Source organism: Dryobates pubescens, chromosome 6 (assembly GCF_014839835.1).
Source record: "Dryobates pubescens isolate bDryPub1 chromosome 6, bDryPub1.pri, whole genome shotgun sequence".
In the NCBI taxonomy this organism is placed as follows: domain Eukaryota; kingdom Metazoa; phylum Chordata; class Aves; order Piciformes; family Picidae; genus Dryobates; species Dryobates pubescens.
Genome location: NC_071617.1, coordinates 21,929,541 through 21,944,056, shown reverse-complemented (window position 1 = coordinate 21,944,056; position 14,516 = coordinate 21,929,541). Strand labels below are relative to the sequence as shown.

The 14,516-nt window shown below is 43.8% G+C and overlaps 1 protein-coding gene across 4 annotated transcripts in view; it reads left to right on the top strand.

Moving 5' to 3' along the window:
• LOC104300880 (SAM and SH3 domain-containing protein 1) overlaps positions 1 to 14,516 on the top strand; it is a 596,399-nt gene that overhangs the window by 458,319 nt on the left and 123,564 nt on the right. The window contains exon 1 of one of the 4 annotated variants that reach the window (XM_054162728.1): positions 12,706 to 12,866. The exons of the other annotated variants lie outside the window; for them this stretch is intronic. Coding sequence (XP_054018703.1) covers positions 12,771 to 12,866 — 96 coding nt within the window. The 5' untranslated portion in view covers positions 12,706 to 12,770. Of the gene's footprint in view, positions 1 to 12,705; positions 12,867 to 14,516 lie in introns of those variants that run through there. 4 annotated transcript variants of the gene reach the window in all.

Genomic DNA, 14,516 nt, shown 5'->3' with positions numbered 1-14,516 from the left:
GACTTGGGTAATGGGAGCATCTTATAGAGTGTTACATGTTTTGTGTATCCTACAGGCTGCGCTAGGTACATCCTACTATGAAGCTTAACTGATCTGCAACAAGATGTCTTGTTTGATTAATGTTCAGTAGTTATTTTCAAGCAGTTTGAGATTTCTGTCATCTGTTAATTTTGTGAGCGTGTTCTCTGTTCTACCAGCAAAAGTATTAATTAAAGTATTTACAAACAGATCCCCCTCAATGCATTATTTCACTTTGGCCTCCAATTGCTGAAAATTAATCTCTGATGGTTTGGTTGTTGTGGGGTTTGTTTGTTTGTATTTGTGGTTTTGTTTTGGGGTTTTTTTCAACCAGTTGTGTACCACACTATTGAATTTATTAAATTCAATATGTATTCTATCTGCTGCTTCTTCTTATCCAGTACCAATTATCCTCCAATGAAGGAAATTAGATTTAACACAGTTAATTTCTGACAAATCAGTTTGGCTCTTTTAAACTCTTACAGAATAATAGGGTGGGAAAAGAAATTATATATAACTCGTCTGTGTATCTTTACAGCCCTGTGCTTGCCCTCTCTTAGCCTTCTTGAGCTCTCCTTTTCATGAGCCCCCATTTGTAATTACCACAGTTCAGGAGTGAGAACAAGAGATGGAAGTAGTAATTATTATTACTTCCAAAATCTTTGTATCTGAAAGCCAAGACTGGGCATTCTTGAATGAATGTTAATAGGCTAAGCTTGTTTGAAACCACCAGGCACACTAAGTTGCCTCTAATAATGTTTAGCCTTTTGATACTGACATGAATTTTCTGTCATATCACAGAATCATAGAGTCACAGAATGTTAGGGGTTGGAAAGGACCGCTAGAGATCATCAAATCCAACCCCTCTGCCAAAGCAGGATCAACTAGGGCAGGCCACAAAAGGCCACATTCAGGTGGATTTTGAAAGTCTTCAGAGAAGGAGATTCCACAACCTCTCTGGGCAGCTTGTTCCAGTGCTCTATCCTTCATCATAAAGTATCTCCTTATGTTGAGGTGGAACAATTATTCTTTGTCCTATCACTGGGCACCATCGAAAAGAGACTATTGATGTCCTTTTCACTCTTCCTCGTCTCTTTCTTGTCTCTTCCTCTTCTCTTTCTCGTCTCTTCCTCTTCTCTTCCTCTTCTCTTAACATCCCCAGTTCTGTCAGCCTTTCTTCAAAGGAGAGATGTTCAAGTCCTACAGTCATCCTCGTAGCTGTCCATTGGAGCCTGTTGCAGCCATTTCTCATATAGCAATATGAAACCAATTTGGTGATTTAACCTCTGTTACAGATTCAGAGATTCCATTGGGCTGGAAATGACCCTCAAAGGTCATCTTGTCCAACCCCTCTGCAGTGATCAGGGGCACCTCCAACTAGATCAGGCTACCCAAGGCCACATAAAGTCTGATCTTGAATGTTTCTGGGCACAAGGCTTCAACCATATCCGTGGGCAACCTTTTCCAGTATTTTACCACTCTCATTGTAAAGAACTTCCTTATGTCCAACCTAAATGTGCCCTACTCCAGTTTAAAACCATTGTCCCTCAGCCTGTTGCTGCAAGCCCTTCTACACAGCCCTACCTACACACTTCTTTGGGAAATAGTAGGTGCCAAACTATTTTAAAACTCTTTTTCCCTTGCCAGAGTCTTTGGATGCATTTGAACTTGTTAGAGATTAGGATAATATTGTGCATGTTTGGGGGTGCTGCAAATAACAAGATCCTTTGAATTCCTTTCTGGTTGTAGACAATGATGAGCCATAGCTGGGCAAGTAAAGGCAATAGAAGTCGTAAGTTTAAATCATGTTTGATGCATTGAAAGCTGCTTTAAGTAACTACTTCTAACATAAGAAGTCCATGTCTGTTGGTATAATATTACTTGGAAAATGCCAGGAGATGAAAAGGTATCACAGCATTTGGGGAATGCTTTTAGAAGGCAAGGAATTTGTCTTTTTAACAAGCTAAAATTATTTTCTTAGCTCTGTCTACTCATGCAGTTTAAATATAGAAGTATAAAAAATAAATGGTAATAGGCAATAAACATAATAATGATTTTTATCTCCTGGAGCTTTAAATTTCTATATGAAAACCTGATAGTTGGTGAGTAATGAAAATGAGGCCCAGTACATTGCTGTCATCTTACCACATGCTTGTGTATCCTCTAAATGCCACATGTGTGATCATGAGGAACCAAAGGGCCCCAAAGGCTTTTTTCAGACTTATTAAGCAATTGCCCAGGTAGCACACCCCTTAGAATTATTCATTAAAGCCACCCAAAATAATTCACGTAGCTGCAAGCCATGTGAAATTAAGTCATAGATTGTGCCTAGCCCAGAGGTTTGTGGGCTCACTACTTTGTGGTCTGCCTCCTCAGGGGTGACTCCAGAAGGTCACCTCATTTGCCCCCAAAATACAGAGGTACTGCTGCTATTTCTCATGTGCTCCATACCAATACAGCAAGTTTCTTTCATTCCTTTTAGTCCCCTTTCACATATTTTGTTCTCAATGACAAACAGCAATGACTGAAATGATCCAAGTTTCTATTGTATACACAAATAATGTTATCATTTTAGGAGCCAATATTTCAGGGCTTAAAAATGCATACATTTATCTCATTGTCCTGAGTTACACCCTCTTGAGCTTTCTTCAGCCATCTGACTTTCCTCTTGGTGTTTACACACCCTTCATGCTTTCAGATAGTCACTGCACCCTTTCCAGTCCTGTTAGTCTTCATCTAGCCAAGCAACAGTTGTTTAATTTATTCCCAGAAATCACATCTTCGCACAGAAGTGAAAAGGAATGTATGATGCAATTCTGGGATAAAGTGTATTAGTGACTTTCAAACCCCAAATCTCAATTGCTTTCTGTTAGGCATATGTTACTACAGGATACATGCTTTACTGAAGAAGTGTATTTGGCCATCTTCAAACAGAATTGCCTAATTATTAAATCCTTGCGAATGAAGATTCATTTTTCTGAGAACTAGAGATACCAGCCTACTCTGCATACACTTAAACAAAATCACTTCCTTGTAAAACTTAATCAACATGGGGCCAGTGCAGTTAGCTCATTGCCCTCGAGGGCTCTTGTATCATCATCGATGCAGTTGGTTGAGTTGTGGAGGGTAAATTCCTCCCACTCACACTACCGCAGTCACAATAATCCTTCTGTTCACAAACGTCCCAAAATATTTATTGCAAGAATAGCTTGGAGGTATGTTTTCAGCAATGCTTAAGCCTGTTTTCACTTGTCTCTCTTCCTTGGCTTTTTGTTCTTTTATTTTTATTTATTTTTTTAATTTTATTTTTAATTACATTTTGGGAGTGGGTTGGCCAGTGCTTAAAAACTGGAGCTTTAGATTTTAGGCGGCTTCTCCTCGCTTCAATTATTTTGACAGGCACCTCTGCTTTCCAGCTGAGTTACCCTAACTGGAAGCAGCTGCTTTTTCAAATTATTCCCCCTCCTCACTGTGTTGCAGAAGTAATAAGTATCTCACGCCCCTTCAATGAATTTATGGACATAAAGCACACAGTTTCAGGGCTTCAGATGTGCCTGGATACAGAAAGATGTTTATCTCCTTTTCCTGTTAGTTAATGAAGTTTTATGAAGTGAAAGTTGTCATTAACAATATAGGGAAAATGAAATATACAGATTGGATACAATTCTCCACTTCCTTGTTAACTCTTGTTAGTGAGCATAGAGTAGGCTTTTGATATGGTTTTCCATGGCAATTTGAAACTCTGATCTGAGGGAGTCTTGAATGATTGTACAGTTGGCAAGGTAGTGAAGAGTAAGGCTTCTCCAGAAGAGCACAGGCTCCGTGAATCAAGCTGACGCCTGTGTTTACAACCACAGATGAAACGAATGCTTATCATCTTGACTACATTGTTACAGTCTTGTGAATGCTCCTGATTTCATCACTATCTCGATGATTTATTTAACATCCTACCACCTGGAGCCAAGTGATGTAAAAATCTCAATTTGCTGCTGTTTTTTTTAATAATGAAAATACAAATTCTGGTTCTTGTTTTCTAATAAAAGTATGAAAATGTGACTTAAGTGCACCCTGATGACTCAGGCAATTGAAGCTGAAGCACTCCAAAAGGCTTACTTCAAAAATTCCATTATATATAAATTCAAGTGTAATTTTCAGGTGCTTGCCATCTGTGAGTTTTGAACACTTACCCTTATAGCAGAAATTGCAACACCACATATACCACTACTGCTTGCTAGTCAATTGCTGTTTGGTTTTCCGTAAATAATATCTTAATGTGCACATCTGGGCTTGCTGGGTGGCACATAGGTCAGCTAACCCAGGGTCACAACACTGAAATAGATCTGATCTGGTACTCCAGAAAATTGGTAGGATGCATTTAAAAGGAAAGGTAGGGCACCTCTTTGGAAAGTGACAGAAGACTGGGTGCTCTGCATACATCAGAGCCCACTGATCATAGTATCAGTCAGGGTTGGAAAGGACCACAAGGATCATTTAGTTCCAACCCCCCTGCCATGGGCAGGGACACCCCACACTAGATCAGGCTGGCCAGAGCCTCATCCAGCCTGGTCTTAAACACCTCCAGGGATGGGGCCTCAACCACCTCCCTGGACAACCCATTCCAGGGCTTCACCACTCTCATGGTGAAGAACTTCCTCCTTACATCCAGCCTGAACCTCCCCACCTCCAGCTTCATTCCATTCCCCCTAGTCCTATCACTATCTGATATCCTGAGAAGTCCCTCCCCAGCCTCCTTTAATCAAGAACTATTGGTACACATGTGAAGTTCTGCTTTCAAAAGAATATTGGGAAAAAAATTTGAAATATCCAGTCTTAACTGTTTCCAGGGATGGAGGTGAGAGAAGCTAGCCGGCAAAAGCTGCTCTGAAGGAAGAGGTCAAAGCCAGTATGTTCTTCTCAAGTGGCTTCAGTAGGGAGGCTTGACCTAGGTTGACACAATCTGCAAGCAAACATCACATAATCACGTCAGGTGTGTTATCTTCACCTTTGGCTAACTGAGATAATCAGGCAGGTTTCTTTGTTAAATTTGCCCCAGCTACTCCTTCATTAATAATATATCTATGTGACTTGAGACACAGACTTAACAAGTGTAAAGTCTGAACTCAGTACTGAATCCTTGTGGTTAAGCTTTGGTGTGATCTGTTTGCTACTTATTCAGAAGAGCGGTGTGTTAACTTTAAAGAAATAGGTGAGGAAATAATTTGTGTTCTGATCTATTTTGGGGCAACATTTGAGCAGTAGGTGTTAGGTTGAGTGTGGAGGAGGTGACTTTTGGGTGGAAGTAGTCTGTTCTAGAAGTGAAGCTAAGCAGCTCTTCCTCTTTTGTTTTCTTGCAAGTCTCTACCATTGGCATGGCTGTCATGTACTTCGCTGTAATATTTTGCCAAGAGCAATTCTGTAAATTCATATCTTTCCATTGTCAGCAAGCAGATAACTTTTTTAAGATCTAGGTCTTATGCATTTCATAATTGGTTCTTTTTGCAAAGAGGTAATTAATGGAAGCTTTTAGGAAAGATATTTTCTCTTTCAAAGGGAGAAGCAATAGATATCTCCCCTGAGGTGTATCCATTCTTACTTTCACTGGTCATAAAATGAATAGTATAAAAACCAGCCACAGTGTGAGTTTGGCCATCTCTTTTGGTGCTCCTCCTATCTCAACAGAGCCAGCTTGGCATATTTATGTCAGTGCTGATCATCTCTGAAATACACAGCTATCACATGCTACTAAGTTGTGCCTTATTGTTGGCTGGCTTTATGATGTGCTTTAGGATGAGATCATTAGACTCCTTTTCATCAGTAATTTACTAAGAGTTTCAACAAAGGGATCAAAGGATACCACATTTGGAAAAGGGAGAGGCTGAAGTCCTATTTCCTAGTTCTGAGACTTGCTTTTTGCCCTTTTCACTTTCCCAGTTCTAAAATTCTTCGTGAGGAGAGCAGCCAAAGGACACCGAGCGAAGTAATTCTGTCTCTATGGATTTTCTAAGTATCTTACAAAAAAGATTTGTAAGCATCCTTTCTAGCAGACACAAGTAGAATATGAGAAGTTGAGCAAGCTCAGCTGTGAGCAATAGTGTAGAGACTACCCCTAGACATCCCAAAGGATGCTGAGCTCCTGTCTGAAAAACTAATTAAGGTTTATAAAACATTTTGTAAAAAGTGTTTCAAAAAAGTAATAGAAAATTGATGCTATTTAAATGTGGGCAGGACATAAAGCATCAAAGCTGGCTTTGCCATGCACCTAAAGAAGGGATGCTGAGTTTGGGTGGAGAAGTCAGAAGTCAGTCATATGGAGAAATGAGAGTCTTTGTAAATTTTTGAAATTGTCCAGAGAGTGCCTGACATGGCAGAAGGCAGATGGAGGCCTAGTTTGCAGGTGGTTTTGGAGTGGTGTGCTGTACACCCAAACAGGATGGTGGCTGTGGTGTCCTTGGGGATATACACTCCTTGCTGGTTACACTCTGGCTCTGTAAGCCCCTTCATTAGCTGAGCTAGTGCTACTGGCTTCCAGTTAAGAAACATGGTACTGGACTCCACAGTGGAGAGAACTGGGCAGGATATGAGAGGCCTTTGTGGAGCCATCTGAAAGCCGGAAGGAAGGAAACAAACCTTTCCTTTGTCCTTATGAGTCAAAAGGTATCCTTCCAGACGGGATGTGATACTTGCTGTGTTTATACTACTTTTCCTTATATGATCTGTCATGCAAAGTAATAGCCACCATATTTTTAACTGAAGCCTGCAAGAGCAGCAAAATTCTATCATTCTGGCCTGCATCAGGAACAGTGTGGCCAGCAGGAGCAGGGAGGTCATTCTGCCCCTGTACACTGCACTGGTTAGGCTGCACCTCGAGTACTGTGTCCAGTTCTGGGCCCCTCAGTTTAGGAAGGATGTTGACTTGCTGGAGCATGTCCAGAGAAGGGCAACAAGGTTGGCGAGGGGCTTGGAACACAAGCCCTATGAGGAGAGGCTGAGGGAGCTGGGGTTGCTTAGCCTGGAGAAGAGGAGACTCAGGGGTGACCTTACTGCTCTCTACAGCTACCTTAAGGGAGGTTGTAGACAGGCAGAGGTTGGTCTCTTCTCCCAGGCAACCAGCACCAGAACAAGAGGACACAGTCTCAGGCTGCGCCAGGGGAGGTTTAGGGTGGAGGTTAGGAGGAAGTTTTACACAAAGAGAGTGATTGCCCATTGGAATGGGCTGCCTGAGGAGGTGGTGGAGTCATCATCACTGGAGGTGTTCAGGAGGAGACTTGACAGGGTGCTTGATTGCATGGTTTAGTTGGTTGGGTGGTGTTGGATGATAGGTTGGACATGATGATCTTGAAGGTCTCTTCCAACCTGGTTTATTCTATTCTATTCTATTCTATTCTATTCTATTCTATTCTATTCTATTCTATTCTATTCTATTCTATTCTATTCTATTCTATTCTATTCTATTCTATTCTATTCTATTCCCACTGAGTGTGGTGTTACCCCCAAAGCATTAAGACTACTGGCATGATTTTTCTGGACATGTGTCTCTTTCTCACCCTTATTTTTTAATCTAGTAGGGTACTCATATCTATGGTAACAATGGATTGGGTGTAATGTGGAGTGTTCAGACTTGCATCAGAATAAAACAACTAATTGTTCCTAACTGCTTTCTACTGATAGAATTAAACAGACTTAACTCCATCTGGTTTGTGTTGGGCATATTAGTGTACTGCTCTCACTGTGATGTGATGCTCTAGTGATCAGATTTGCAACAGGACTGGGAGCTGACAGCTAAGCCTTTAAAAGACTAAATAATGATTTCTGATTGTACACCAGAGTATAGGGTCTAAATATTGTCTGTTTTAAAGCCACAGGGTATACCACTTCTAATATAGGAATGCTTTCTGTAGTTATCTGACTGGCAAAGGATGCTTAAATTTCACAATTTCAGGAATATATAGCAGTCTGATGTGCAAAGGTAGATGATGCATCTAGCACTCTCTTAGTTTATGCCTGTACAAAGAGTGTCTGAGACAGGGCAACAGCCTGGTTAGAAGATCTGCAGATAGGTTAAGTGTGCGAGCCGCATCCTGCCCCATGCGAGAGGCTTTCTGGAGTGGCTGCTGGCATGTCTGCTCTCTTCTTTGGTTGATAGGACTGATGCAGAATACCTCACTCCAAAGGAGCCTGCTGCCAGAAACAATGACCACACTTAATTCTCAAGGAAAATACCTTTAAAATTAAGTAACTGGTAAGAATTTAAAGAAATTATGTTTTAGAATTACTTTTTAAAAAAATATAGTGAGTACAGTAATGAGACAAAATTGATTCCAGGATGGACCATAGTATATTGATGGGAAGGAACCAACAACCAGGAGGGTTGCAGTTTCAATCAAAGGCTGTGATGTGAAGCTCTGTGTGTTTCAATTTGATGACATCCACCAAAGAGAAAGAGGGAGAGAGCAGAAAGGAGATAAAATCACTGCTAATAGTATGTTGCATTGTAATTTGGTTGTGTTAAGAGTTTTAGGGCTTTTGCAGGTCACCTGTAGGGGCTAGCTGGAATTTTTATTTCTCCTTTCCCCTGCACCCTCTGTGCATACAATGGCCAGCTTATTTATCTCTCTGAAGCTTTGATGTTCTGATTTAGACATGATATACTGTTCAGAGTATTGTTAGTGATGCTGTTGATGTTGGGAAACCTCGTTTGTTTTGTTCATGAACACAGTTAATTGCCAGGCCTCTGAGCCATTTCCCTCAGGAACCCTTAAAGTTTGGCGTCCATTACACCGTGGGGCACAATCTACTTTCCAAGGCACCCTGATCTCTCCTGGCCTGTTGCATGTAGCTTAAAATTGATATCCATGTGCTTGAGATTGTTCATGGTATAGATTTCTCTGATTAAATGCCTTTTACTTGGCTGCCTGTAGTTGTGATAGTCCGGTTCTGATGGCACACATCAGCTTTTCCAGTTTATTTTGATGCATGTTTCCATTTATTATTGTTGAATGCTTTGAAACCACACTTTCATGCTACACTGTGATGAGATGATACACACTACTTTGGGACAGAAAGATTGTCATCTTTCGTCTTAATGACTCAGAGGCTTGCCTGTGAGGTTTGTGCTTTTCATAGGGAAAGAGCCTGTCTGGATGAACACAATTTCCCTAAAACCTCAGTAAAGAAAGGAGAAAGATGAGCTTTTCTACAGCCACCTAAAGCTGGAGCAAGGATCCTGCTCTTAGTATCCCTTTAAAGAAGAGTCTGTCTCTCTTGACTACAGAAGAGTGCTCCCCAAGTTATTTCATGTTTCCTGGTGTGTAGATGTGGGTAACTTTTATTAACTGTAGCTGATGGTGTGATAGAAGGCTACACTCATGCTCTGTGGCTGTGACACGCTAGGGAATCATGTCAGGATCACTGCCCCACTACCTAGTGCTGACCTGTAGGCGCACAGTGGCCATTTACTGAGATTTACAAATGCAAAGTGTCTGATTCTGTGAGATGTCCCAAAAATCCCAGAGAACTGACCAGGTTTATTTTTTTCCAGTAGTGTGCAGGGGTCGGGTACAACATGCTTGTAGGATGTGGTCTCTTGGGGATGCTTGAGTTACCGTGTTGACAACTACAGATTAAAATGCAAACAAAACCTGTATTCTAACTTAGGAAATGTCAATTAATTTATAATTCTGTAATGCAAACCAAGTAAAGCTGTCACAGCTGGGCTTCTAAACCCTTATAAGATCTGAGTTTCTGCTTGTTCTAAAACTCTTATAATCCTGTTGCAGTTGTGTTGTGTGGGATTTTTTGTTTTGGTTTGGTTTTGTTGGTTGATTTGGTTTGGGTTTTTGTTTTGTTTTGGTTGTTTTTTTTCCTACAATGCTTCTGGGACTTTTTTACTTCAGGACATTAGCATCATTAAAAGAGAGGAACCTTGTGATATCTAGGAGAAGGAAGATCTGTTTGAGGAAAGGAGGGCAGAGAACACTTTAGTATGTCGTAGTCATTGAATGTTTTGGGAAAATGGCTTCTTCTGAATGTCTCAAGAGATTCTATACTTCAAAGACCACAGAAGATGACAACTATCATAAACTGCCATTTGGATTTGTTGCAATTCTCTCAGGCCAGTTTATTTCTTAAAGCAAATGCTGCTGGAGTCAGGTGGTTTTGCAAGATCTTTTTTTCCGCGTTTTGCTTGTTTAAAATCAGAGGCTCTATGTCTCAGATAAATTAAAGTCAACTGGCTGAAGGGAAGACTGCTGCAGCCATGCATCATGTTCCTCTGATGAAAGTTGCTATCTCCAGAAAAAGGGATGACATCATGGCTCAGGAAGCACCTCCTGAACCACTACAATTTATAACCTAGTTTCTCTTACCTGCACTGCATGGCTGAAAAGTGCAGATAGTGAGGACCTGCTTCTGTAAGTAATGTAGTCATCCCTGCACAAGGAACAATGACCTCCATCAGCAGGGAGAGGCAAGGCAAGTGGGAGGGCTGCCCCTTGCACCTATTTGATCTTAATCTGTTGCTGCCTGAGTCAGAACAATGAGGGAGTTTTAGACTTTGTGAGGCAGAGCTGTTGCTTTGTGGTTTGGTTTGGTTTGGTTTGGTTTAAGTATGCCCCTAAACTGTAGAAAAGACAGTGAACAGAAGAGTTTGCACAAGAGGACCCTGGAATATTTAAATATTGAGCTTGTGCAGCTTGTTCAGATATTTTGAAAGTAGGTTGACATTGCTATTGTAAGTGGTTCAACAAGGATTTCAGAGAGTCACTAAGTAAATTACCCCTGACTAATTAAATCAGTTTTGAGTTATGCAAGCTATCTTACAGTGCAGAGAGACTTCACTGGCACACCTTTAGCCTTATTCTTCTTATGCTTATAGTTGCATACAGTATAAAGGTCACTTGGTACAGATTTTATACATGGTTTGGACCTTTCGGTATTTCTCATTACAAATCAATAACATGGTCCGTTACTTACATGTGCATCCTAAAGAAGGGTCAATTAAAATATGCATATTTACATAGCATCAGTGGTTTACCACTTCTTCTCAGCATAATTCTCTTTAGCTTTTCTATCTGTGTCCTTTTCCTTGTTCTGTATGTGTCATTCACCACTCCAGCAAAAGCTGCAGTAAGACAGCGCTTAGAAGTCTCGTCCCTTTCTTTGCATACCAGTTGCTGGGAAAGGGAATGTTTTGACCATCTTTTCTTTCTGGTGCAAGCAATCTTAGCTTTGAGGACATGAAAAGAGCATTGCTGGGAATGTGGAGAGAAGATGAGGAGTGCAGTTACCCCACATCTGCTTTATGCCTTCTCAGCAACTATTTTTATCTCTGTTAGCAAATGGCATCATTTGTTGCTCTAGCCCTCCCGGGCCACCAGTGCCACACAATCACTGTAAGCCTTGTCAGCTGTGGGGCTGGCCATGGGGAGCCTGGTGACAAGAGACCCCAGGACTGAACAGGGAGCCTGGGGGCAGGGGAGGGGAAGAGAGCAGGTGCCAGGCCAGAGCCCTGGATTGTGTGATTGTGTTTGAGTGGTGCAAGGCACATAGCATCCAGCCTAGCAGCAAGCAGGGCTGATGGGATGCTGAAGAAGCTACTGACTGCTCAAAGATGTGCACTATTAAGGTCAGTGCATGACAGCTGCATGTCCATTGAATATTTCACTTCTTCCTCACTCCCGCAGCCCTGGTGCAGACAGGTGTTTCCAGTGAACAAGAGCTCGAAATGGTTGCTTTTCAATATGTATCTACCCATTTCAAATCTTAGACATGAGAGGAGTAAAAGATTGCCTTCATGCTGATCCCAGTAAAAGATGGGAAGGAAGTGTGAGGTGACAGGCAGGCTTTTGCATCATCCTTCCACTGACCTCTCCCTCTCCTTCCACCCACGGGCAGTGGGGCTTGACCACTGTTAGTGTACCCTCCCTAACAAGTGTGCTGTGAATATATGTGTGCATGGGCACTTGACTGTTTCCTACGAAGGATGAAGGAGCATCCCTACTGCTCTTTGTAATCGGTGATTATTTCACTTCAATATAATTGGAGGGGTGGCAGTGTAGCAATAGGGAAGCAAGAGGCATAGATGGAGGCAGCGTTTCCACAGTTCCACCCCAAGGAGAGCTTTGCCTTTTAGAAGGCGACTCATGACAGGACTCTCCTCAAGAGAATGATGCGGTCCCAGAATTTAAACTATAAGAGTGAATTAACTGGACACCTCACCCCTTGCTGGCCTTGTAACGACGGCTGCTGGCACCGTTTCCTAGCTAATCGTGCACGACGTTAAGAAAATGCTGCTGACTTTGCCGCCGGAGATGCCGGCAGACAGGTGAGACGCCGGCACTGAAGGAGCGTGATCAGTAACCAGCCGTCCCCCACGAGCGCCGACCTCACCTTCTCGACTTCAGGGCCGGGGGCAGCCTGCGGTGATCAGGACCCCGCCGGGGCGGTGCTGGGGCCCTGTTTTGGCAACTCGGGGCGGCCACATGTGCCGGGCGAGCCCACGGGCAGGCGAGGGGTGCGGGGCCGGCCCGCAGCGACGGCGGGAGGAGGGGCTTTGTCGCCGCCGGATGGCCCCCCCCCGCCGCGCCGCAGTGGCACCGCCGCGCCGCCGGCCACCCTGTCGCTGGGCCCAAAGTTTGAGGGGCGGCGGCGGCAGCAGGGCCGGCCCGCGGTGTCGCGGGGCGGGGGAGGCATGGCGGGGCGGGGCGGGCCGGCGGCGGTGGGGAGCCGGCGCTGATCCGGCGGCTGGCCGGGGCATGGAGGGGGATCGGGCGGCCAGCCCTGCCGCCCCGGCGGAGAGCGGCACGTCGGAGGCGTTCGCCCAGCTGTGGGCCGACGTGATGGGCATCCTGGTGAGTGCGGCTGGGCCGGGGGCTGTGGGCCAGGACAGAGGAGTAGCGACGAGGTGGGCTGCGGGCAGCCGCTCTCCTGCGCTGCTCCCCTCGTCAGAGAGCGGCGGGCGGCGCTGCTCTTGCCGGGACGCTGAGTTCCCGGCACCTGCTGCGGAGTTTGTCCAAGTTGGAGGGTGTCCTCACCGCGCGGGCTCCTAACTACTGAGAAAAGTAATTCCGTGGACAAACTCAAGACCCTTTCCATCACAGTTTTGGATTAAAGTTTTCGCGGCTGTCACTGCAGGCGGGACGGCAGGGCTCCGCTGAGGGACCGGGGCTAGAGCTGTTTACCGCAGCAGACCAGATCGTGCGTCTGTTTACACAGCCAGAAGCGCTTGTTCAGGCTGGTGAGTGGGCGCATTGTTTCCCGTTGCTCCGGCGTTCCGGCCGATTCAGTTAAATTTGGGCGAAAGGCTGGTGTGTTGCTGCCTTTACATTCCGCGCACGTGTTTGGTGTCCCCGCCCGCAGGGCGCTGCCGACCCCCGTGTGCCCCCTGGACTCGGGGCGCGGCCGCCCGGCCTCCCAGCACCGCTGCCCCGTGCCCTGTGGCACTATCGGGTGCCGGGTTTGGAGCTGTTACTCCCGGTAGTTTTTTCGGAAACTAGTTGCTCGGTTACGGTCCTTGTAGTTTCTGCGCTGGTGAGCTTCTGAGGAAAGAAGAATCCTCATAATTCATTGGTTACAAACAAAAGAGATGGCCCCAGTAACAAGGGCTCAAGGAATTATATTTAAGTGGGCACGTAGCATACCGACAGGACAGACTGGATGGCAAGTAGTAAAATACAGGAGGAGTCAATGCCTTATTTCTACTTGCAGCAAGAGAATAATATTTACTTTGGGTGCAAGATGATAATTACCACAGAGGAGTGCCACTCAGCAAAAACCAAATGCTAAGGTTGTATATGTACTGGAGCTGGCAGTTTTCCAATGATACAGGAATGTGGTAATCAACAATGGAATGCCTGTTTATTCATTTAAAAATAAAACGAACAGGCTTGATGCATATGAATTTTTGTTATTAACGCTTAACCAACAACAATGAAAGAATATTATGAGAAATGCCTTTTGGGAAACTGCTGTGGAACAGAAGGAATAGTATACCCAGTAAGATCTAATTCAGAAGTGTTACAGAGTTGAACAGAGAATTTAATTAGCATTTTTCTTCCAGCTTTTTTTTTTTTTCCCCACATGGACTTATTGTTAATATTAAAAGTGAGATTAAAAAACTTGTCTCACTGCTTCACAGAAATTCTCCCCTGATAGGGACTTGAGTGTAATAGCACCTTGCTGTGTACATTCTTTCACTGTTAACGATTTTAATCGAAGAACGCAAGCAGAGTCAGTTCTGCCAGTTTGTAGGGAGCACACAGTTGGTACTTTATGAACAGTGTCTCTTTCTCCTTTTCTGGCAGGTTTCAGTACTCCATTTAGTAAGAGCAAAGTGCTATTGGATGCCTGGGAAGGAGTGTTTGAGGAGGCCAGACCAACAGCCTAGCATGCTGGAGCTCAGTGCAGGAAAAGATCTGATTCTCACTCAACTAATAATGTGAATTGGCAAGCTAGTTTCCTTCCTGGGAAAACAGAGCTATTTAAATATTATTTGTCTTCTA